Raw genomic sequence first — 24404 nt, 5'->3', positions numbered from 1 at the left:
AAAAAAAAAAAAAAAAAAAAACAGAATTAGGAGATCAAAGAGATTGCTAGGAAGAATTAACTCATTCCCATACTTGTATATAAGTCATTATCACTCTTGCTTAATGCCTGCAAACAAGCATGGAGATCCGAAAGATAAAGGGAGAGTGGAAGGAAGCCACAGTATGGTATTTTAAGTATAGTAACTGGAAACATTTAGGACTGTAAAAACAGAAAGGAATATCTCACTCTGCCCAGGGATAAACAAAGGCTTTATCAAATGAAGGGATATTGAAGCAAAGTCTAGAAGGTTAAGTAAGAGTTGGCCAAGAAGAGGAAAGCAGTGAGCCATTATAAGCGGAGAATATGGAGTATCTTGGCACCCACATGGTCTCAAAGACATACCAATAAAAATATTTACCTACACCCGTAGACTTCATAGCGTTATTGACAAGGACAGCAGACTGGTAGGTAAAATCTGTTTTAGTTAAAATTTATACATAGGAATACTTTGTAGCTGTTAAAAATCAAAGAGAAAGGGTTGGAAAGATGGCTTAGCAGGTAAGAGCGCTGGCTGCTCTTCCAGAGGACCCAGGGTTCAATTCCCAGCACCCACCTGGGAATTTATGATGGTCTGTAACTCTAGTTCCAGAGTATCTGACACCCTCACACAGACATATATGCAGGCAAAACATCAATGCACATAAAATAAAAATAAATAAATTATTTTGGGAAAAAAATCAGAGAGAAATGCAAAGGCCAAAGAATAGCATTAACTTAAAAAGATAATATTAGTGGAAGCTGGGGATGTGGCTCGGCAGTAAGGACATGTGTTGTTTTCTTTGTTGGAGAAACAGCAGCACAGGCCTTAGCACACCATGGGCGTTTCCTTGGCCCTGTTGCAGAAAGCCTGGGGTGCCAGGTTGGAGGTGCAGAGAGGGAGAACATTTGTCCTTTGCCTGGACTCCCTGAGCCTGTGCATTAAAGGGAGAGGGTGGCCGGGGCTCGATCCCCGGCTCACAGATCCACTGCGGGTTTCTGAGATGAGGCTTCTGAAGGAACCAGCAAAGGGAAACAGGATTTTATTGAATCCTGGGATCTCTTCAATCCAGGTACCACATTTAAAAGCCCCTTGGAGATTTTTTCAAAGATAGAGGACTACAGTGGGCTGGGCTCCGGGCAGAATCACTTCATCAAGGATGTGCAGTGGGAACAGCACATGGAGATCTTCTGTGCCTCCTACAGGAAGTACCTGGAAGGGGAGTGGGAGGAGGAGCCGCTCAGGTGAGCATGGGGGAGGAGGATCCATGTAAGCTCAGGTGAGCCAGGGTGAAAAGGAGCTGCTCAGGTGAGCATGGGGGAGGAGGAGCCGTTCAGGTGAGCCTGGGGGAGGAGGCTGCCAGGCCCTGCTTCCTGCAGAGCTGAAGAGCTGCTGCTGGCTCTGTGCCCACTGCACCCGTGTAAGCATCCTGGATGAGTCCCCCTCTAAAACCTCTGTGAGCTTGGGAGAATTTCAGCAGATTCTTCTTAAAAGTTTATTTTAATTTTACTTAATTAACTTTTTAAATTTTGTGCATGGATGTTTGCCTACATGTATGTCTGTGTACCATGTGCATGCAGTGCCCATGGAGATAAGAAGAGGGCCTCAGATCATCCACGGGAACCGGATTATAGACAGTTGTGAGCTACCATCACAGGGGTGCTGGGACCCCAACTGCTCTAGAACAGTGATCGCAACCAGTGAGCACTCTCTCCAGCCCCTGCAGATCCTTGTAAAATGTTCTGTGGGGCTTGTTTAAATAGAGCTAGAACGAAAGCTGGGAACTAGAATGTTAAAGAAGGAATAGCTATATGACTCAGCAGAACACTGTCCAAAGCCTGGCTTCAAAGCCCAGCACCTCAGACAAGGGAAAGGAAGCAGGAGCTTCATATGTATCTATGGAGATGAGATAGAGTTAGATACGTGCATGACATCTTTTCTGTTTCTTCCTGGCTTCCAAAACGGAAAAAGCACACAAAGAGAAGATAACAAAAAAAAAAAAAAAAAAAAAAAAAAAAAAAAAAAAAAAAAAAAAAAAAAAAAAAAAAGTGAAAGAAAGAAAGAAAGAAAGAAAGAAAGAAAGAAAGAAGTTACCACCATTATGGACATTCCCCTCCATTTCTTCTTGCTCTTTCTTGCTATTTTTAGAGCACTGGGATCTAACCCAGGGCCTCTGTGTGCCAGGCAGGATCTGTGCTGCTGAGCGTCACACCAGGCTCTCCTTGTCTTTCTAAATGTGATGTTGTATAGGTCTCTAGTTATTACAGTATGTTAGCAATAGCATATGCTAACACCTCAGTCAGCAGGCAAGCCTCGTTAGCCCACGTTCTGATGGTCAGAACTGAGCCCAGTGTCTGAAGTAGCCGTGGTTTTAAGAACCAACTTGCCTCAAAGCTGTGTATGACTTTGGAGCAATCTTGTTTTCACATGTCAAATGAGATCTCTCCATCTTGCTGTCAAGTGCACCTTGAATGTCCTCACCTCAGGATATAGATTCTGAAGGCTGAGCCTTGATGGCAGCCCTTCATTGTGAGCTGAGACCCTTGCCTGGCTTGATGGTGCCCACTTAGTTCCTTCTGCCCAGGGAGATATTTAGGGACCACATGTATTATTCGCTGTGGGAATAGCATAAAAATCCACAAGCACTCCAAATAAGGGCCATTTTATCAGCACACTTTGAGTGTTGTGACCCCTGGTGAGAAAGCATTTATGGAATGTCACCCACATCTGGCCTTTAAGAGATCTCCTCTGAGGGGCTGGAGAGATGGCTCAGTGCTTAAGAGTACTGACTGCTCTTCCAGAGGACCCAGGTTCAATTCCTAGCACCCACATGGCAGCTCACAACTGTCTGAAGATCCAGTTGCAAGGGATCTGACACCTTCACATAAAATAAAGTTAAATAAACCATAAAAAATATTTTTTTTTAAAAAAAGAGATCTCCTCTGAGGACAGACGAGGCCTTCTAGAAGTGTATAGAGGGGCGTTCCTTTGGCTGAGTCTCCAGCCGTACCCTGCTGGCCTATGAGTGACCCACAACTTCACTAACACTGTCTTCATCTGTGACCAAGGTCTATGTGGCCCCTTAGTCCCAGCATGCGGCTGTCGTGAGGCTCTGGGTGGCTCATCCCCAGAAATTAAGCCATTCTGATCTTAGTCACTTATTGTGCCAGATCTCTTCTTGCCAAGGGGTGTACGTGGCTCTGACTCCTGTCTGTCTTTCCCAGCACGGCCACATTCCACTTCCTTACTCACTCCATGATCCCAGTGCCAATGGATGTCAAGATCTGTCCAGGTCAGTGACAGTGGGACAGTAGTCATCTGGGAAGGAGCTTCCTGGAGGTGTGCACATGGCAGACCTCACGTAGTGGGCAGGAGTGAAGGTGGTAATCAGGCTGCCAGCTGTAGCTTGACAGTGTCTGTCTGGGTATGTGTGTCTCTGAGCCCAGTTTCCCTACGATGGGAGGCACAGGACTTCAGGGAGAGGCCGCACTGGAAGGGCCTGTGAGTATACGTCTGTCATGCTGCTTCTGGTTATGAACGCGTAACAACCAGACCAAACTCTGACAATCCAAGTGGATGTCTTCTAGAAGATGTAAAAGCAGCCAAAGGCAGCTGTAGCCTATGCTAGAAATGGCCTCCATGGAAGTACCAACTGTCCTTCCTGGGAAGTCCATCTTTCTGCCGAGAGGAACCTATTAGAACGAAACACTCCAGACTTGACAGGCAGGACACAAACCAAAGGCTACCTGATGTCTAATAACGCCCTTTCTTCTCTCCCCAGCTCCAGGGGCAGCCCTTGTCCTCAGCATACACTGGACTGGCAGTCATAACTTCTTCCTCTATTCGCTGAACAAAAGTCTGAAGGATAAAACTGGTACTTTAACTGCCGAGGCTGAGACAGTACCTTAGCGCGGGGCTCTGAGAGCCTGTGTGTCTCCAGCTGAGCTGTCAGAGTGTGTCCTGAGGGACCTGGAGCTGTGCAGGCAGAAGTGGGGTGCTCAGTGGGTGCTCAGGGTCTGTCCCTGACTGTCATGTTTCTTGTCAGTAGTGACAGTGTCCAGAGTCCAGTGCACAGGGCCCTACAGAATGTGATGTGAATGGAGAGTGGGTTTGGCTTCAGAAGGCCAACGCTTGGTCCAGCCCAGTGTATGTAAGAGGTTCAGTTTCAGGCCAGTTGCTTCCCGTCCCATTTTTTTTTTCTTTGAAACAAAACTGAGGTATTATACATCACTGTAAGCTGAGTGTATTGGCTGTAAGTAGCAAAATCCAGAGGGTTCAATATAGGAAAGCCCTTTGAAGCTATAACACAGGTAGTGATGCCAGACACATCCACGGACACAGCCTTATGTGCAGTCTGCTCAGGAAAAGGTCTTGAGTGGCCGGCACCTGTGCTTTTTACATTCATGCTGTGCTTCCAAAACCAGGTTAAAGCCGGGCAGTGGTGGCGCACGCCTTTAATCCCAGCACTAGGGAGGCAGAGGCAGGTGGATCTCTGTGAGTTCCTTGCCTGCAGAGCAAATTTCAGGATAGGCTCCAGGCTCCAAAGCTTCAGAGAAACCCTGTCTCAAAAGAGGGGGGGGGGGTCACGTTAAGTATGCATGCAAAAGGACTAGCTTTCCTCTAGCAGGCAGCCTGGCTTCTAATCCCCCTCCTCCCCGCTGATTGGCTACGGCCTTTAGTCGAGCTGCTTGTTTATCTCTCAGTCTTACCTACGTGATGCAGTTGTAACAGGATCTGCTGCATAGAACTCTTCTGAAAGTTAAATGAAATGCTACCTGTGACCTGTAAGAAGCCTATGTCCCGCGCATTCCCGCAAATAGCCACTAAATGTTAGCTATGACTTATTTTACTCTGTACTGAAGAGAAGTGGAGAGTCTAGACAAGGGGCTCCCAGTGCTCAGAGCCTGCGTTGGATAGACCAGTCTGGGCCTCAGATCCCCCTGGTAGAGGCGCTGGGCGGGGCGGGGCCTGGCAAATGTCTCTTCCCTCTAGACTGCGAGAACGTGTGGCCCTGTGCTGCGCGCATTACAGTGTCTCAGATCAGCAGCTCCTCCTCCTACCTGGCCCTTGCCTGTGAGGACGGTGTGCTCATTCTTTGGAACCTGGCCGAAGGTGAGTTCCCCATCTCTCCCCTAACTGAGCACCGATGGGTCCCCTCAGGGAGCCTCCAGGAGCTGGGATTCCTTCATCTATGTTCATAGTCCTCTTGGGGCAGCTGGGCCTGCTTCCCCTTCTTCCTTCCTGGAACACACTAGCTTCTATTGCCATGTTGTCATTGAGAGCTGGCTCTGTGCCTGGCGGTGCATCAGGTCCTGAGAACACAGCCATCACTTCCCCTGTTCCACTGCAGGGAAGATATGGCTCCCAGCACAGCCTCTGCACCTGCTCTCAAAGAAAGCAGGTCTTCTTCCATGCTGTACTGCCCCCATTCCAACCAGCGGGAACTCTGCTGGTAGTAGAGCTAGGGACCTAGAAGGCAGCCAAAGCAAGACCAGCAGTGGTCCAGGTTCCTGGTCCAGCCTGGCATATGCAGAGATGTTGACATCTGGAAGGATCCATGAGCCAGGCTTCAACAGGGATCGTGAATCAACAGTGACTCACAGCCCCATAGCCAACAGCTTGTTTTCAATCCAAGGGAGGATATCAGTAGATGCTTGCTTGGCTGCACACACATACAGTTTCTAAAACCACATCCTCTGTGTGCTGTGTGTCATCCCTTGGGCAGCTGGAGGTCAGCTGGGCTGTAGATCCTCCACTCCATTGCTGCTTCTTCCCCTCCAAGGCCAAGGCCTTGGTCTCCCATCCCCCAGCTCCTCTCTAGGCACAAGATTCCTTGCGATGGTTCCTCTGCAATGGGCATGGGTTTCCCCTTTGCAGAGGCTGCACCTTGCTTGACTTGGTCCTTACCTGATACATGACCCTCACACATTTTCTGGTCACAGAACTAGAATCCATGGCTGCTACCTCATCTTTTCTGATCAGCTAGAGTAATTTTTTTCTCCCCAGGATTCCTCTTTGGGGTCATTGCTCTGCCCGAGGGGTGTTTCTGCCAAAGCATTCACTTCCTAAGATTCTTCCTGGTGCACGAAGGACGGAACGTGTATCCGGAAGGCCCCGTGAAGTCGGAAATGATGTGTGTGGTGCTCTGCACTGATTCTTCCCTCCACCTGGTGACAGCCAGCGGGACCAGGGGGCCCACCAGCCAGGTGCTTGTGGAGAGGTCAGTGGCTCAGGGTCAGACAGGAAAGACTGGCAGCCTCTGCCTAGTGCCCACGGCATACCCGCCACCCTCCTGTGCCTGAGCACAGTGGCATGTGGGTAGGGCACAGATCTCTAGAAAAACTGTCCCTTCCCCATGCCATGTGACCACACAGAGGCTCAGCTCTCCTAGAATAACTTTCACCAATTTCCCCAGAGATCTTTTTTTTTTTTTTTTGGTTTTTCGAGACAGGGTTTCTCTGTGGCTTTGGAGCCTGTCCTGGAACTAGCTCTGTAGACCAGGCTGGTCTCGAACTCACAGAGATCCGCCTGCCTCTGCCTCCCGAGTGCTGGGATTAAAGGCGTGCGCCACCACCGCCCGGCCTCCCCAGAGATCTTTAACAAAAAAATTAAAAAAAAAAAAAGGCCAGGCATGGTGGCACACACCTTTAATCTTAGCATCCAGGAAGCAAAGGAGCTTGGGTTACATAGTGAGACCCTGTCTCAAAAATGTTTTTTTTTAATGTTATATGTATGTAAATGAATCCATACAGTGTGCACGCGGTGAGATAAACTGTCTGTGCCCAGCAGAAACTGATCATCTCCTGTTCCCCAGGGAACTGATCACATCCTCCTCCTCTCTCTTTGAAGGTTGCTATCAGCTGCCACAGAGCAAATCTCTCCCAATATGACTGGCCGCAGAAAGCAGTCCTTCAGCATCACCCCCATGCCTGCAGTCAGCCAGGCCAGGTCTCCACCGGCCTTACCTAGCTTGCACAGGTGCTTGCAGGCTGCTGGGGGCTCATCATCCGCAGCCTAGGGCCTAGGATAGCTTCTCTCCCACTCATGGAAGCCAGCAGGCTGTTGACCAGGAAACACCAGTTCCCTTCCTCCTGCTCTCTCCTGCTGGCTGCCCGAGGCTCCTCACATGCGGGTCTAAGCTTGCCCATCCATGAGAGAGGGCAACAGCAAAGTACACAGGCTTCTCGCACTTCTGGATTTCCTGACGTCTGCTAAGATCTTACTGGAGAGGCACGTGCCCTGGCCACGCCCATGTTCAAACAGTGGGAAACTTTTTGTTTCCTTAGCTTTTATAAAAATTTATTTTTATCTACGTGTATGAGCGCTTGGCTGCATGTATGTTTGTGCACTGTGTGCATGTTAGCACCCGCAGAGGACAGGAAAGGGTTTCAGATGCCCTGGAACTGGAGCAATGCGCTGTTGTTAGCTAGCACATGGGTGTTGAGAACCCAACCCAAGTCCTCTGGAAAACCAAGTGTGTTTAATCACTGACCCAGCTCTACAGCCCCTAAGAGAGTTGCTGCTAAATATTTGGGTTGGATTTTTCCCAATTTCCACATAATTTTCCTTTCTTTCTCCCTTCCTTCTTTTTTTTTTGGACAGGGTTTCTCTGTGTAACACTCCTGGCGGTCCTAGAACTCACATCGTAGACCAGCTGGCCTCAAACAGAGATCCACCTCCTCTGCCTCCTGAGTGCTGGGATTAAAGGTGTGCACCATTACACCTTTTTTTCCTTTACTTATCATTCCTTTGGTTTAAGGATTTACCATCTTTGTATGATTTTGCCTCTAAACAATGCATTAAGTTGTGTGTATTTAGGAAATTATGAGTGGAATCATTCTATGAGCCTTCAATTTGCTTTCTATTTATTCTGACTTGCTTTATAACATTGACCATGAAAGCTATACATGTGGGCACATGTATGTACCTCCATCCAGTTCAGTTTCCATTGTGTTATCTTCTGCTGCTTAAGCAGCTTCCTGCTGGTGAGTATCTACACTGTTCCTGGTTCTGTTGTTTATTTGTTTGTTTTGTTTGCTACTATGAATGATCCCTTCATATATCTACTGGTATACATTAACTGTTTCACTAGGGACTGGAGAGATGGCTCAGTGGTTAAGTGCACTGGCTGCTTTCCCAGAGGTTCTGAGTTCCATTCCCACCAATCACGTGGTGGCTCACAGCCATCTGTAATAGGATCAAATGTCCTCTTCTGGCATGTGGGCATGTATGTAAAGCACTCATACACAAAATGGAAATAATACCTAGGAGAAGATAATAAAAGCTTCAAACCTTTACAGAAGGGGAATGAATGCCCTTTTTGTGCCCCATAGGCCCACGAAGCACCTGGAAGAAGCCATCTGTACAGTAGCCCCGGTCCCAGCCTTACCTGGCATGGTAGGTCCTTGGTCATCTTCTGTGAGTGTGTTCATCATCCCTTCCAGAAACAGTTGCTGCCAGCCTACTGCATGCTAGGCATTGGATTTGCTTTGGATATGTAAATGTATATGGATATGGAAGAGAAACCCCAAGGCTGGGTGGGGGTAGTGATCAGCAGTAGAGTAAATGTTAGCAGGCTCCAGATTCGATCCCAAGCACCAAGTAAATACTAACACACCAAAGAGAATGTCCTCACCCTGACGGCGCTCACACTTCATCAGGACACACAGCACCAAACAGCTGCCTCAGACCTAATTTGTAATGTAACAGAGGAGGGACCACCTGATGCAGAAGTTGCAGAGGGGAGGGAGTGTGACAGGAGGGGACAGAGAAGCTGAGTGAGACAGTATCAAAAGGTACTAACCAACATTCAGGTCAGTAGGTATGAAGGAGGAAGAGGGCGGGGATGGGACGGAAGGACCAGCCTTTGTGTGCTGGCAGAGGGTGCAGGCATCCCTCCCATCAATAAGACCCACAGCACTGAGAGGTGGAAACAGGGAGCATCGTCTTCTAAGAGGGACTAGAACCATGTGCTGACCTGCCTCTGGTGTAGCTGGAGAATGGGCGTGCTGGCTGGTCCTGCCACATTCTGCTGACTCCCTAATCGTGTCAGGGTCAGAGACAGAGGTTAGTGAGAACGGCTGTGACTTCTGGTATGGTGTGGCAGTGGGTGAGGCTCTGCAGGGCCCAGGATGGCTCTTGGAACAAGAGTTTACGAATATCCACTCTGTGCCCACCAGGAGTTAGTAATCACTGTCAAAGCTAGTGTCCTGTTGGGTCCCTATAGTCCCCAGGAGATGAGCGGACCTGACAGGCAAGACCAGGAGAGTGAGTTCATAAGTGTCAGAGAGGGACCCCAAGGGCATGCAGGAAGGGCCTCTGAAAGCCCAGGGCCAGCAGGGAGGGAATGAGGGCAGCACCCTGGACTGAGAACCAGATTTTTCCTTGTGGCAACTTATGTCTGAAGTGGGCAGATGCCAGGAGGTAGGAAGAGGGTCCCAAGGTGGCCTCTACCCTCTGCCTTTCTGTGAGAGCCAACTCTGAGAGTTCTTTCTCTTTCTGCCCTAGGTGCTCATCTTTTCCAAGAACCACTCTATAAGTCTCATGGACGTGACCAAGGCTGAAGTCATTTGTGCCTTTGCGGCCCCTGTACACCACCACCAGGCGATGCCCTGGAAGCCGCTCTTCATTGTGTCTCCACACCGTCCCTATTTTCTGCTTCATGGTATGGAAGGGAATCTGAGGACAGCCACTCAGTGCTGGGGCCTACTATACTCTTCCCTGACCTTTCCTGACCGCTCACAAAAGCTTGGCAGCGGTTCTCAATTGCCTCCTCAGCCCCCTCTGTCCCAGGCCAAAAGAGACTTAGCCTGGTTCCCACAATGTTCTTTGATAAAATGCTGGCAAGGTCTTTCTTCTGCATGATTAAGTAATTCCCTCCTAAAACAAGCCAGGTAAGCCAGCCTCCATAGCCAGAGAACAGCCCCACATCCTGAAGACCCTACACCCATGGAGAGACAATTACACTGAACACAATGGTCTCCTCTCCTCACAGGAGCCCACCTGGATGGTAACACCACACATACTGATGGTGCCAAGGGCACCCCAGATTCTATTTTCTGTTTCAATTTTGAGGACTATTCCCTCCTGGAAGATATCTCCAAAAATTGTACCATTTCTCAAAAGGACTTGGAATGTAGCCAGGCCTTCCCCCAGGTGTTGCCCCTGGAGAAAAGATGTGAGCAGAATCTCCAGAAGAGGTAAGATTCCCCCGTCCCCCATCCCCCCACCGCCCAACTGTGGGGTGGTGTCTGATGAGACCCCACCCAGCCACGAGGTGGTGTCTGGTGAGCCGTCACTGAATATGGTTTGTGGTTAAGAACTTTTCCATATTTAATTACTGCTAACTGAAGGGTTTTTACCACATGAGCCAACCTATCCCACTCTGTGAGTGCTAGGCCAGTGAGAGATTCTGCTCTTCCAGAGGACCGAGATTCTATCCCCATCACTTACATAGCAGCTCACAACCATCCTGGAGTACCAGACATTTGGTACCTTCTTCTGGCCTCCACTGGTCCCAGACATGCAGGCAGCAAAGCACCTATATGTTGGGAATAGAGACCCAAAGGCCAATCAGCAGGACCAAAGTCTGAACTGAGAGTCTATTAAGTTTAGAGAAAAACACTTCTCATAAATCAGCCTCCAAAGCATTTTCCAGGGAACTTTTAAAGGACACAGAAAAACCACATCTTGATTGGCAGTTGCAGGGGGAAGAAAAGCAAGCAAGCAGTTTAACAGAAGCCAGAAACATGCAATTAGCTGGGGCATTTCTAGCCCAGGTCCCAGGCTGAGAACTGCTCCTCAGCCTACGGCCCCGTGCACCTTCTGCCCCAAGCTTGCTTCCTTCAACATCTTTTCCACCTGGTGGCAGCCTCCTGGCTTCCTCTCTCTTTCTGGCACAGACTCCTCAGGAGATGATGTCAGCATATTCCCATGGGGGCAGACAAGCCAGCAACTGTCCTCTTAGCTCCAGACCAGAGCCCAGGGGCTCCTGGGAGCACAGACTACACACCACACAGTGCCTGGAAGCTGCTTGGCTAAGTGGGCTAGCCTTCCTTGCAGGCCAGGTTCTCAGAGGTGGAACTTTAAGGTCTGGTGACAGGCACATCTGAGCCCCCATTCGCCCCGCTGTCCTTACCCTTTCCCACACAGACTACAGGAACAGAACCAGAAGTCTCTCCAGCCCCCGAATCCCCCCTCCAGCCCCTGAATCCCTCCCTCCAGCGCCTGAATGCCCTCCCCCTTTGTTTGGCTTGTTTTCTTTCTTTTTTTCCTTCGAGACAGGGTTTCTCAGTAGCTATAGAGCCAGTCTCGGAACTTGCTCTGTAGACCAGGCTGGCCTCTAACTCACATAGATCTGCCTGCCTCTGCCTCCCAAGTGCTGGGATTAAAGGCGTGGGTGGGACACCACTGGCTGGGCTGAATTCTCATTTTTAAAAGCTGACCACAGACCTCTGCAGCTGTGAGCCACAGTCTGCTTTAGGAATGGTGCTGTAGCAGTACGATCGCTTCCCTTCAGAAGGCTGAATGATTCCCTTGGGTACTTTATTTGTACATGGGCTTCTAGGTACCCATCTTCCTTGGGCCTGCTCCATAGAGCAACGGGCCTGCCATTCTCAGGAAAGGTCTATCAGGCTGAAGGGACAGAGATGAAGCCAGTGTGTGATCTTTCAGAGTTCCCCACCTGCATGCTCAGGGTCAGCCAGGGACCAGGGGACTGGGTGGCTGGGGTGACAGCTCTCATTGATGGTTGTGTGGCCCTCAGCTTCCAAAAGCTGGTGAAGACCCAGATGAAAGGGCATGATCAGTGGGCACGGCTGCGGAGGTACTCCGTTATTCTCCAGAAAGAAAACTTAAAGAAGTGACCACTCTGGGACCTCCGCAGGAGCCTCCACCTTGACAGCCACTCCCCATGACCCTGCAAGGCAAAAGGTCAGTGACAGAGAGCCACACTCCAAGCCTCGGAGCCAGCGGGGCCAACAGATTTTGAGAACCCTTGAGTACTAAATGCCTCGTGGAGGTTAGAAGTATCGGTCAAATAAAGAAACTGGAAGCTGCTGTGCGTGTGGCTCATCATTGCCCTCTAGCCCTGACCCCAGCAGACCCCAGCTCTTGGATTTCCCAAGTCTAGTGAGGATCACTAGTTCCATAGGCTTAGGGGAGTCACTTCCTTCAAGTAAGACAGCCAGCCTGCCAGCTACTGTGTGGCCCCTTCTCTTTCCACACCCTTACCCACTCGAAGCAGTTCTTCACAGACTCTTTGACGGCCTGGGCCTGGTGTGTAGCACAGTAGGGAAAATATGTATTTAGCATGACCAAGGCCCTGGTGAGGTGCCCCAGGAGGAAAATGAAGGAGGGCCAGGAGAGTGGAGGGGAGTAGAGGAGAGAACACGCTGATATGGGAGGCCGGGTCAGAGAGTCGGGACCTGGTGGGAGACGGACCGCTAGAGGAGGACAGAGAGGCACGGGTCTCTTTTCCAGAAATCGCCCTTCCCTGTGGAAAGCCTCACTCCCTGCTGCTCAGGGAAATGTGTTTCTCTGAGGACACCATGTGGTCATGTTGAGAACTGCAGGAGGCTACCTCCCAAGCTGGCCCTAGGCCAGGGTGTTCCCCCCCCCCCTCCCCGTCTTGACCGGCCTTGCAGGTCTGTGCTGCTGCTTCGTTGTGCTCCCATTCACCTCGTCTCGTGGGGCACAGGCCTTGCCCTGGCTGGCACTGACACCGACCGCCCAAATGTCCCTGGATAACACTACGCTCCGTCCTCTCTTTCAGTGGGAAAGAGAATTCAGTACACAGCCCCTGTCTTCCTCCCCTCTCCTTTCCCCTTCCCCTCCCTCCCTCTCCTACTCTTCTCTCTCTTCCTCCTCTCCTTCTCTTACCGTCCCTCTCCCTCTCCTTTTACTACCTCCCCTCCGGCCTCCTTCCCTCCCTCCTCTCCTCCCTCTCTCACCCCTCTCCTCCCTGACAGCGCTTCCTTGAGATGAGGTGGAAGCCCTGGAACTTCAGTCTTAACCCAGCACAGGACCCAAATGCTCAGAGCCAGGCTTCACGAGGGGCATGCGGCATGCGTGCTTCATCAGCCAGCCCTTACTTCTGCCCTTGACGTACAGAGGAGAGCACAGACCCAGGTTATACGGGTTGGAGCAACCCCCAACAGTCGAATCACCTTTCCCGCAAGCCAGCCACTCACCTCCACGGTCACAGTCAAAGGGGTTTGGCTGACTGGAGCAGCAGCCAGCTAGGAGTGACCCTTCTGGAGCCCCAGGAAGAGCGTGGACCTGGCATGGGAGTTTCCCCACATCTCTCTCAGCCCTACTCCCTTTCAGCTAAGCTCTCGCCTGGGGTGAGCACGCAGGACACACACAGTACCCAGGTACAAACCACATCCATGGCACCCAGTACACAAAAGTGGCCTGGGAAAGGATGCGCACAGCACACACGGCTCTCATGTCCCTTTCCCGTGGGACATGCCTGCCTCTTCTGGGCCTGAATGTGGCCAGATGATGATGTAGGTGACATGGGTCTGTGGTGCATGTTTATCCCTGGAGGGACAATAGAGGTCTGTCCCCCAAACTTCAATCTGCCCAGGGGAGGGAGAGCTCTATAAGGTAAATGGAAGTATCCTGAGAAGAGTGTCCTGCCAGCTACGACTACACTGTCAAGTCTGCCAGTGACACAAACTCTCTTACTTTCGGTGTGTAGAAGGGAAGAGGGAGCTGGAAATTCCAAGGACTTAGGTGTGGCATCTAGAAGGACCAGCAAGACCTGGCCAAGCCCTCTCCAGGCTAGGAGGGCTCAGTGTGCCATCCGCTGAGGAGGAAGCTGGCGGTCCCAAGAGAGCGTCTTCCCCTGGATGACAGAGGCCCCAAGGAACATTAGTAGGAGAGCAACGTTAGGGTGATGTGCACAGCACCAAGGCACGAAACTTAATACAGCATCCCCGCCCAGTGTGATGGGCACCAGAGGGAAGGTGTACATAAAGCCATAAGGCCTGCCCCCCCCAGGACAAACGTCGTTGTGGGGAGATGAGGCTAACCCTTAGCTCTCCAGTTCTCTGGGTTTCACAAGCTTGCCGCACCCTTACCCATGTAGAAGGCCCCTATTCACCATGCGTGGCAGAAAACCTGTGATCTCAGCCACGTGCCGCTTGTCTAAGCATGGTCACTTTCTCATTCTCTGCGAGGACCCCATCAACCCGTTTCTCTTCTACCTGACGCTAAGCCAAACTCTTGAGCCTGCTAAGGAACCATCTATCACCTGCTGATGAGGGCACTGTCTACCGCCACCCCCTCCCTCGGCCCCGCCTTCAGACAGCATCCTTCTTATGTCCTCAGAAAACAATGGCTTAAATACTAATTTTTATTCTTAGTGCGTATGGGTGTTTTACCTGTACCACAAGCGCGCCTGGTACCAGCGGAGGCCAGAAGAGGGCGTCAGACTCGAGTTACAGCCCGTGACTGAGATTACAGACAATTGTGAACTCCTGGGTAGGTACTGGGAACAGAACCGAGCTTCCCTGGAAAAGCAGTCAGTGCGCTTAACTAGGTTAGATGGAGAAAGCAGCTCCCTCACTGGAAGAAAGGCAGCCGGAGCCAGCGGGATTCAGAATGGGCTGCCCCTAGCCTTGTTGGTACCCATGTGCGTGTGCCCTGCTTCCTGGAATGAGTCTGGACCTCTCCAGACCTTGTAAAGAACTCGAAGGAGTTGAGTCCAGAGTCAATCCCAAAGCAGACACTTGGCATCTGTAGGACCTGTGAACCTCATCCTTCCTCACAGCTGCCCACCATCAGTAAGACGGGCCTGTAGTTGTGATACCTCTTAGGTTGGCTGCGAACCAGGGCGACAGGCTCCCCCACCATCTGCCTCGGGGCTGCCCTCCTGGGCTGTGGTCTTCATGATGAACTGACACTTGGAGTCTGCTCCAGGTGCTGATTGGGCCAGGAAGCGGGGAAGGGGCCTGGGAGCAGTGGGAGGTGACCCTTTTCTACCGACAATCCTGTGTCCCAGCCACCATTAGCAGGGACCTGTTAATGAAAATTCACACCCAGGTGCTAATAAACAGCGGGCTGCTCCCAGGCCCCTCAGAGGAGAGGCCCTCTGCGGGGAAGGGGGCTGGCAATGAGCTCCACTTATCTGTGAAAAGACTTGCTAATATCTTTAATTCCCCATCCTAAAACCCCGGGTCTTTGCCTCCCGAGTGCTGGGATCAAAGGTACACCACAGCATCCATATAAAACTACTCGAAAATTAGTGAGAATAGCTGCACAACTCTTATGAATATGCCAAAATCGTCGCCTTGTGCTTTTTAACACAAACACGCTTCTGTGAGGCGAGGGCAGGAGGACCTGGAGTTTGGGGATATTATCTCAATAAAATGCTTATTTAAAAAAACAAATACCAAGGCCCAAATTTCTGACAGTTGAGGGGGAGAGAGAGCTGTTGCGCCTGAGAGTGAGCCCTTGATAGCCTCGACTATGAGTCAAGGGCCCTCATAGGACTGTTCTCTGCAACCCACTGGTTGGTTAATGCCAGTCTCTCTCTTAATGAACTCCAGGTGCCTCTCTTCTAGTTGCTTCTTCCTGATCTGAATTGCATCAGCACAGGTCAGCAATCAACGAAGTCCTTCCTTCACCTCACCCTAGCCCAGGCCTCCAAGGAACCATTGATCACACCAAATCAGCTCTCCTACCAGTGTTATTGATGTCTCCAAGTCACGTGGGAGGGGCAGCGCCCCTAGTTCTGCAGCCCAGCAGCCCAGAGTGAATAGATACTATCCTCCAGTGGCTGAGCCCTCCAATGCCCAGGTCCTACGTGGGTCTGAGTCTTACCTTTACGCTTTTGATAAACATACGCAAAGGTGACTAAGACACAGGTTGACCAGGATAGGGGTAGAAGAAAGGACTCTGGGCCTGTGTTTCCAGGCTGAAGATGACAAAATCCTCTCTCAACAATCCCGTTAGCTTTCCTGCCACATAGCAGAACTTCCAGCAAGATATGTGGGCTCCTGCTTATAATCCCAGCATGAGTTTGGGCCAGCCTGGGCCTTACAGTGTGAGGTCCTAGTGGAGGGGCGGCGGAGGCGGTGGGGCGGGGTGAGGGGACAGGACCGGGGACTGACAGATACACAAATGCCAAATGACACCAGCACAGACGGTTTATTCACAAATAAATAAATATACACCAAGCAGAGTCTTGTTCCTGCTTCATTTTAGAGCGTTTACCCTATGGGTCCCTCCTTCCAAGAGGGCAGAAAAGGTACGTTCTAGATGAGGCTCCCAACCCGGGAATGCCCACGTTGGTATCGCTGGTGCCTCTTCCAGGAAATACTCGCTTCGAAGGTGCGGAGGCAAAAGGGAAAAAGTCTCTGTGCTCAGACAGGGTGCCAGTCATCCAATGTCCCTTCGACTCTTCAGGCTGGCGGCCACTCCTGCGGCGTCCAGGTTTCTAGCAGAGCCAGCACGTCGCTACTGAAGAGCTGCAGAAAGAGAGAACAGCGTCGCAGTCAGCACCTGCCCCAGGGCCAGGTCCGCGCGCTTGTGTGCTCCACGCTCCAGGTTCATCGAGCCAGCAGAGCGACCTTAATCCCTGCCGGTCCCCCACTTCCCACCCCGTTTGGGCACCCAGGGAACGCGGGGATGCTCGCTAGGGAGGTCGGGTGAGGTCAGCTGCCCTCCGAGGTGCAGCAAGGAAATGGTCCGCGCTGTGGGGCTGTGATTCGCAGCCCCAACAGCAGGGGGTGCCACCCAGACGGCGCAAGGAAGGGGCTACTAACCGGAGACGAGGGGCTGGGCTCCATCTCCTGCCTTTCCAAGGATGCTTTCTCTGTCTCAGCGTACAGGAACGATGGGTCCCATGGCTCCGCGACGACACGGGGATCAGGGTACGCGGACCGGGACCCCCACGACACCCCGCTGCAGGCGGCCGGACTCAGATGCAGACCAAGCGTCTGCGACTGCGCCGGGCCACCGTCCGGGCATAGCGGGCAGCCTCGAGGTGACGCCGCGTCTGCGTGCCGCTGTCGCCGGAGACTGTCCTCGCTGAGGCCTAGCACGGCCGAGAGGTGGCCGATGTAGCGGATGGCCAGGCGTAGCGTCTCGATCTTGGTCAGGCTCTGGCCGGTTGGTGCCACGGACGGCGGCAGGAAGCGGCGCAGCTCATGCAGAGCTCGGGCGAGCGTGCGCATGCGTAGCTTCTCGCGCTCGCTGGCGCTCTGCCGCTGCCCGCTACCCAGGCGGCCGCCGTGCGTCCCGCGCCTGCCGGGGGTCCCAGTGCGCCGGACCTGACGGGCGCAGGGTGGCACGGGGCTGCCGACCTGGGCACCGTCCCACGACTCCGAGGACCAGGCCGGGGAACAGACGCTGTTCCGGTGGGAAGGCATCGGAGGGGGCCGACGAGCGGGACCCGGGATCCAGGACTGGGCGAGCGGCGCGCACAGGGGCTGAGCCATAGCAGCGGAGGCCGGTCCATTGGCCCCGCGGCAGCTTTATCCCGAGCCCAAGGTGTTAAGTGGCCCCTTCCAGAACTCATCAGCACATCAAAGCCGGCTCGGGCCAGGAGTGGGGGCAGGGGCTGACCCTTTGAACCAAGAGCAGGGGCTCTAAGGTGCAGGACCCCTTGCTTGGTTCAGTCTATCCTACCTGGGCCGTATTTGGGGCGTTACAAAGACAGGCGTCTATGACCTGCAGTGCCCAGGGCGTTGAACCAGCCCTGCAAGTAGTAATAACAACCCTCAGAGAACGGAAGTTAAGCTCCGAGGTTTAGGGTAATAATAGGCACTTTTTTCCCCATCACTTTAATTTACAAATTGTATAACGAGATCCAGGATTGCATTGGCTGACTGTAGACTAGCGTAGGAACCTCTAGACATGGAGAGAACTGTAGCCCATTTCTCCCCAGAAGCTTGGTGGTGGCCTATAGCCTTTCCCTGAAGTCCAGGCTTGGGAGGCACGATGAAGAAAGGATCAAAATCAGTGAAGTTGCTGGGTTGTCTCAGCAGGGGGAGTAGTGTAGTCTGTGCCCTACACTACAAGTCATTCCTAGTCTTGACGAGATGGGGAACTTGGTCAGTTTCCCAGTGTTCGTGTGACTAGTGTTTGGCAAAACTCAACAGCCCTGAGCTTACACATGGTGGCACACTTGGGAGGTGGAGGCAGGAGGATCAGGGCCAGTCCTAGCTATATATCGTCCAGACTAATTTGGGCTGCATGAAATCCTGTCTCAGAGCAAACCAAAAGCAGGAATCATCCCCTGTCCATGGCAGTCTTGCAATCCCACTATTTCCTAGGATGCTATCTGTTGGTTCTTGTAGATGTCTTTCATTCCTTCCAAGAATCATTTTTATTATGTATATGTATACATGTGCACCCATCTGTGCCAGAGATGCCACGTTCCTCAGGACCGCAGTTACGGGCAATTGTGAGCTGCCTGAGGTGGCTTCTGGGAACTGAACCTTAGGGTCTCATCAAGAGCAATGTGTGCTCTTCTTAGCTGCTGCGCTCTCTAGTGCCCCCACACACACACACTTTGAAACAGTGTCTCATGTAGCCCAGGCTAGTCTCGAACTTAACTATAACCTAGCTGACCTTTAACTCCTAATCTTCCTGCCTCAGCTGAGTGCTGAAATTGCAGTTGTGAGCTAGTGTGCCTGGCTGTTGAGGATGTCTGCTCTTACCACACCTGTTTAGTGTTGTACCGGAGGTCTCGGCTGGGAAATAAAGAGATATAAATATATGTTGAAGAGAAATAAAACTGCCCCTACTTACATGCAGCATGCTTATTTACATAGTCTCAAGGAGTTGGGCATATAATACATGCCTATAATTCCAGCACTTGGGAAATGAAGACAAGAGGCTCAGGAGTTTGAGCTAGCCTTGGCTGCAAAGTGAATTTGAAGCTATCCTGGGCTACATAACTGTCTCAAAAAAAAAAAAAAAACCACTAGAAGTTTAGGTGTGTGGCTCAGTTGGTAGAGTGTTCGCCTAGCCAGCAGGAAGCCCTGGACTTGCACCTGCTTGTAACTCCAGCACTGGAGAGGTAAAGACAGAAATACCAGAAGATGAGGATTAAGATCATTGGCCTAGACACAAGGCTCAGTAGTTAAGAGCACTGGCTGCTCAGCTGGGCAGTGGTGCCTCACAGCTTTGATCCCAACACTAGGGAGGCAGAGGCAGACAAATCTCTGTGAGTCCAGGAGAGCCAGAGAAAACCTGTCTCAAAAAACCAAATGGATGGATGGAAGATAGATAGATAGATAGATAGATAGATAGATAGACAGACAGATAGATAGATAGAGATAGGTAGATGATAGATGATTGTTAGATAGATTGTTAGATAGTTAGATTGTTAGATGATAGATTGTTAGATAGATGATGGATAGATAGAAAGATAGATAGATAGAAGATAGATGGATAGATAGATAGATAGATAGATGGATAGATAGATAGATGGATAGATAGATAGATAAGATAGATAGATAGATAGATAGATAGATAGATAGATAGATAGATAGATTGTTAGGTAGATGATTGATAGATTGTTAGATAGGTAGAAGATAGATAGATAGATAGATAGATAGATAGATAGATAGATAGATAGAACTGGCTGCTCTTCTGGAGAACCTGGTTCGATTTCCACCACCCACATAGTGACTCACAGCTGTCTGTAACTCCAGTTCCAGGAGTTTGCACTCTTCTGGCCTCTGAACACTACATGTGCATGCAGTACACCAAAGACACGCAGGTGCTCATACACACAGAGAGAATTGAGAAATATTCTCAACTACATAGTGAGTTTGAGGCGTATCTCAGAACCAAGGCCCTGCGCCTGATGGGCAGATCTGGGATCAGCTGTCTGAGGGGCTGAGGCAGGAGAACCACAAAGTCCTGCTAGGCTAGAGTAAGTTCAAGGCCAGCGTGGATAACTTAGTAACTCTCTGTCTCAAAATAAAAATAGGGCTGGTCAAGCACTTGCTTAACATGCACCCGGCAAAGTGTCTGATTTGCCTGCTGAGCCCCTCGGGTGTGAGTGTGTGTCGTTAACCTAGTGCATAGTTTATGGCCGTCATCTCTTCTCCAGCCAGGCCACCAAGTACCTGGTGTCTGGCTTTACATCTATGACCTTTCTTCAGAGGAATGGCATCTCAGATCTCCCAGGGGCCCATACATCTTCTGAATGGGTGATGGTTTGTTGCAGTGAAGACCCCAAAGATTGGTACCCAATTCTCTGGGCATCTCTGCCCACTCCCATCCCTTTGCCCTTTTGCTCCTCAAACACTTCTCCATCCTTCCCTCTGCCCTCTGTCAGAGGGTACATGCCCACAGTCACACCCTGAGAAACAGTACTCCACTGGGGAGTGGAGAAGTGGGGTTCACGCTGTGAACTCGCTTTTGTGCCTGACCCTTATAGTCTAGCCCAAGCTGAGACAATCCACTGAGAGACCTCAGCTAGATGCACATAGTTTCAAATGAAAAGATGCCCCGGTCCAGAGGGCATAGCCAATTCCCTGACCAGCCTGCTTCTGGATCCTCTGCCTACCTGCTCCAGACCAGACCAGCATTGCTTACTGCTTGCTTCTTATTAACAGCGCTTTGAAGTGAACTCTATTTTATTAAGTACAAAGTGAGTCAGGATAAGATGTGGTGTCAGAGATGAAGCGGGGCGGGAGGGGGGGTTTAAAAGGCCCAGTGAAGGACTCAGGACTGCCTGAGAGGCAGGGCAGATGGCAGGACCTGTCTCCGACCCAGTCCCTGAAGTCTTGAGTCCTCAGACTAATTCACTGAAGTGCCTCGTGGAGTGCCTCCCTCCTGTCCCCCCCCTGTTGTCCCCATGGTCTCTGGGAAACCACCTCAGGGGCCCAGCTGGCGCAAGGGCAGTCAAGCCTCCACTTTCCTCTGCCCCTTTGATCTCCTTATCTGGCCAGTCTTCAGCGGGTTCATTTGGGAGCTGCTTGGAGTTAATGAGTTATGCAGGCTGCACTGGCCCATACAGCCTCCCCGCTGGGCCAAGGCCTTCACACTTTTGGGGCCTATGTTTTGACAAGTGCCAGAGCTAGTGGCTGCTGCTCCCCTGGCCCGAGCCTCCCCTGGTTGCCAATGTGTAAGGCTGGGAAATGAGGCCTTGCCACCACCCCACCAAAACAGAGGTGAAAGTTCAAGCCTCAGCCGGGTAGGGGGCAGGCAGGACAGCCCCCCCCCCTTTCAGGCTTAGGGTCCAACCTCAGCCTTCATACTGGATCCTGGGCACCACATTCCCATCCACTCTGCAACCCCAGTGCCCTCATTTCCCCACCAGCCCCTCTGACACAGCCTTGCTAATCAAAGGCACTATGTAAAACTACTTTGCAGCCCTAATTCTGGGAACCCTCAAATCCCCAGCAGGCCCTTAACCTCACGTCTCAGAGCCCCAAGGAGACATGGGAAGAAAGAGGTTTCAGGACACAGCCAGGCCAGGACCACATGAGCCCGAAGTTCTGCAGGATGGAGCCTGAGAATCCAAGAATATAAAACCCCAGGCCTGTGAGATGGCTCACTGGGTCAAGTCATTTGCTTCCAAGCCAGGCAGCTGGAGTTCAATCCTCAACCCTCAGGACCTACAAGATCTGAGGATTGCCACCAGTGCACCTGCAAGTGTGTGTGCGTGTGTGTGTGTGTGTTTATACACAAACAGTCCATACATACATATAATAATAATAATAAATATTTTTAAAATTGCTTCAAAATAACGAAAGCACCACCTCCAATCCAGAGATCCAGAGACAGAAAAGGAACCAGAGAGCAGCCAGCCCCTCCCCTCCTCTGGGACCTTCATTCCTTAGGTCACAGATAAATGACTCAGGACCCATCTACTTAGAAGGCCCAGCAACAGAGGCCTCCATCTCTCCCCCTCCCTGTACCTTCTTGCTCATCAGCCACCCCACAAGCCTGGCCACCGATAAGGCTCCCCAAGGTTCCTGAGGCTCCCAGGAGAGCCCTTCCAACCAGACCCCCACGGGCCTCCTCCTCACACCTTTAGCTCTTGGAGCCATGGAGCTGGCACACCATCTGGAATATATTACTCTGGACCCGGGATAATCTGATTATCTGGTCGTGGGCCAGTTGGATGCTCAGCCAGTGGCAGCCACAGGCAGCAGAGGGGTGATGAGGAGGGAGGGGGTGGGAAAAGAGGAAAGAGATTTGGCAGATCACCCCTCCCCACCCCCGGAAAGGCTCAAGAGGAAATGCCAGAAGCCCCGTGGGTCTGAGGCTGGCTGATAATACGGAGGGAGTAGGTATCACCTCTCTCTTTAGGGGGTCATATTTATGACACCCATCCAGGTAAGTTGGGGGTGGGTCTGGGCCTTAGGGTGAAAAGAGGAGAAACTGAGCTATAAAAGGATTAAGGATCTGAGCTAGCTATCCCCAGAGCAAAGACGCAAACACGTACGAACGCAGGAAATGTGGCACGCCCCCTCGCTTCCTCATTCTAAAGAGATCGGGTACTCTCCGTGTGGAGACCTCTGCCGGCGCCTGGGTGTTTTTACGTTCGTGCCTTCCCAGTTGCTGCCAGCAGAGGGCGGTGTACAGCCACTTGAAAGCTTTATTTGTTGATGCTTTTTTTAATTATTGATTTTTATTGAGCTCTACATTTTTCTCTGCTCCCCTCAACCCTCTCCCAAGGTCCCCATGCTCCCAATTTATTCAGGAGATCTTGTCTTTTTGTACTTCCCTGTTGGTGCTTTTTTGACAAGATCTCCTCCACCGGAGGAAACCAGAACGGCCTCAAACGGCATATATATATATCCAAGACTGGCCTCAACTCTGGGAAATTCCTCCTGTTTCTGACTCCTGAGTGCTGGGATTACAAACATGGAACATCGTGGAAGATTTAAACCTGACCAGGCCAACCTTCCTCCAATCACTAGACTTTTGCTGGAACTGTAGCTGAGGTTATATTTTAAGGTGGGGTGAGATGGGCCAGAGAGAGTGTGGGGGCAGGGGGATAGGGGATGTCCATGCCTTTGGGATGGGCTCTGTGAACTTGTCTGCTCATCGACCTGGCAGAAAAAATGAATTTATATGCAGACAGCAAAGCAAGACAGGGGCCCAGGGAAATGAGAAGGGAGGTCAGGAACACACAACCCTAGGTCCAGCTAAAGCAGAGAAAGAGCTGAGCTTGGTAGTGTGTGCCTGCGACACCAACCCTTGGGAGGTACAGGCAGGAAGATCAGGAGTTCAAGGTCATTCTCAACTACTAGGTCTAGCCTAGGCTCCCCACCTCCAGAGAAACAAAAACAAACAAACAAATATCAGGAAAGTCAGACCCCTTTGCTCCAGCCAATCTGGGAAGATCTGCAGAGCCAGTTGACTACCAACGTGAGGAGTGCATCTGGGGGCTCCTCAAGAGCCCCAGCACCCACCGCCTGAAGGAAGATGGGACAGGACGTCACTCAGACAAGAGGAAGGTTTGGGAAGCTCTGGTCCCTCTGTTCCCCCACACACACCCACCCACCCAGTGAAGCATTAGGCAAGGGGTCTACAGACAGGAGCAGGAGTGGGGATCCCACACCACGCATGTTCCAGGGCTAACCAAGGCCCTCAGATAGCTCCAAGGCTCTGTTTCAATGGCACAGGTACCTGGCATTAAACCCAGGAATGAGCTGGAGACTCTGGCCATGCCAAATGGGCTGTGGAACAAATAGGGGAAGAAGCCGGAGCTTAGACTGGTCACCTGACTAAGAAAAAGAAGAAGGGCCTCGTGGGGTCAGCACTTTGCTCTTAAAACCAAGGATCTGGTGGATCGACCCTTGATTTGTTGAGGTTCCTCTCCCAGACAAGTCCAGAGCCAGCCCTGGGCCTGACGCAGGAGATTTCTTTACCCCTCAGATTATATCCAGTCCCAGTCCCTGGGAGGGCATGAAGGGTGGCCAGGGGCCAGGCTGCTGGCCTCAGCCGCCCATCTCTCGAGCTGGAGTGGGCTGGCCTGAAGTTTCAAAACATTTTCCTACGCACCTCATCCAGTCGTTCTGGATGGGAACCTGTCCTGACGAGAAAGGAGTAAAGGGCAGGTGTGGGCGGGCTGAGCGACAAACTCGGATGCAGAAACAGCCACTCAGTGGAAGACTGTGGCTCCAAGCCTGTAAGACAGCTCTGCACAGCCAGCAGCCTGAGGTGCTGTGTGTTTTGCAAGGGTTTACAGTGTATATGTGCAAACTCAGAGATAGAATCCTCAAGGCTCATTGTGAGCATGTCCTTGGATTGTCAGGATACGGTCTCCAAACCGTATCCTGACACGGCAGTTTGGTCACCATGTAGAATACAGTGGCCTAAACCAAGGGAGCCACCGCATGGTAGAGCAACCGAGCTTTACCGTGGGATCTTAGGGACCGTGATGTACATATTGTTGGCTGTGT

At 51.4% G+C, this 24404-nt stretch overlaps 2 protein-coding genes across 2 annotated transcripts in view; one reads left to right on the top strand and one right to left on the bottom strand.

The window, feature by feature from the left end:
* Wdr93 (WD repeat domain 93) overlaps positions 1 to 12075 on the top strand; it is a 33040-nt gene extending 20965 nt beyond the window's left edge. The window contains exons 9-18 of the mRNA XM_050153971.1: positions 119 to 161; positions 1027 to 1262; positions 3243 to 3310; positions 3800 to 3892; positions 5011 to 5130; positions 6025 to 6238; positions 8352 to 8415; positions 9526 to 9682; positions 10013 to 10217; positions 11783 to 12075. Of these exons, the coding sequence (XP_050009928.1) occupies positions 119 to 161; positions 1027 to 1262; positions 3243 to 3310; positions 3800 to 3892; positions 5011 to 5130; positions 6025 to 6238; positions 8352 to 8415; positions 9526 to 9682; positions 10013 to 10217; positions 11783 to 11882 (1300 nt within the window). The 3' untranslated portion in view covers positions 11883 to 12075. The remainder of the gene's footprint in view (positions 1 to 118; positions 162 to 1026; positions 1263 to 3242; positions 3311 to 3799; positions 3893 to 5010; positions 5131 to 6024; positions 6239 to 8351; positions 8416 to 9525; positions 9683 to 10012; positions 10218 to 11782) is intronic.
* Positions 12076 to 16150: 4075 nt separating this feature from the next.
* On the bottom strand, positions 16151 to 17465 carry Mesp1 (mesoderm posterior bHLH transcription factor 1). The gene is made up of 2 exons (XM_050154028.1): positions 16791 to 17465; positions 16151 to 16493 (listed from the first exon to the last, which is right to left on the bottom strand). The coding sequence occupies exons 1-2, from the start codon at positions 17463 to 17465 to the stop codon at positions 16428 to 16430; spliced, it is 741 nt and encodes a 246-aa protein (XP_050009985.1). The 3' UTR covers positions 16151 to 16427.
* Positions 17466 to 24404: the final 6939 nt, after the last annotated feature.

Source organism: Alexandromys fortis, unplaced genomic scaffold, assembly GCF_014885135.2.
Source record: "Alexandromys fortis isolate MF-2015 unplaced genomic scaffold, M_Fortis_MF-2015_v1.1 scaffold_86, whole genome shotgun sequence".
NCBI classification, from domain to species: domain Eukaryota; kingdom Metazoa; phylum Chordata; class Mammalia; order Rodentia; family Cricetidae; genus Alexandromys; species Alexandromys fortis.
Note: the sequence above shows the minus strand (reverse complement) of the source record. Positions and strands in the feature narration are given on the sequence as shown.

Excerpts from the sequence above, each read along its gene's own strand:
- Mesp1 (XM_050154028.1), bottom strand. The coding sequence starts at position 17,465 with ATGGCTCAGCCCCTGTGCGCGCCGCTCGCCCAGTCCTGGATCCCGGGT. Across the intron at positions 16,494-16,790 it reads AGCCCAGCCCCTCGTCTCCG|CTCTTCAGTAGCGACGTGCT; the intron begins GTTAGTAGCCCC and ends CTCTTTCTGCAG.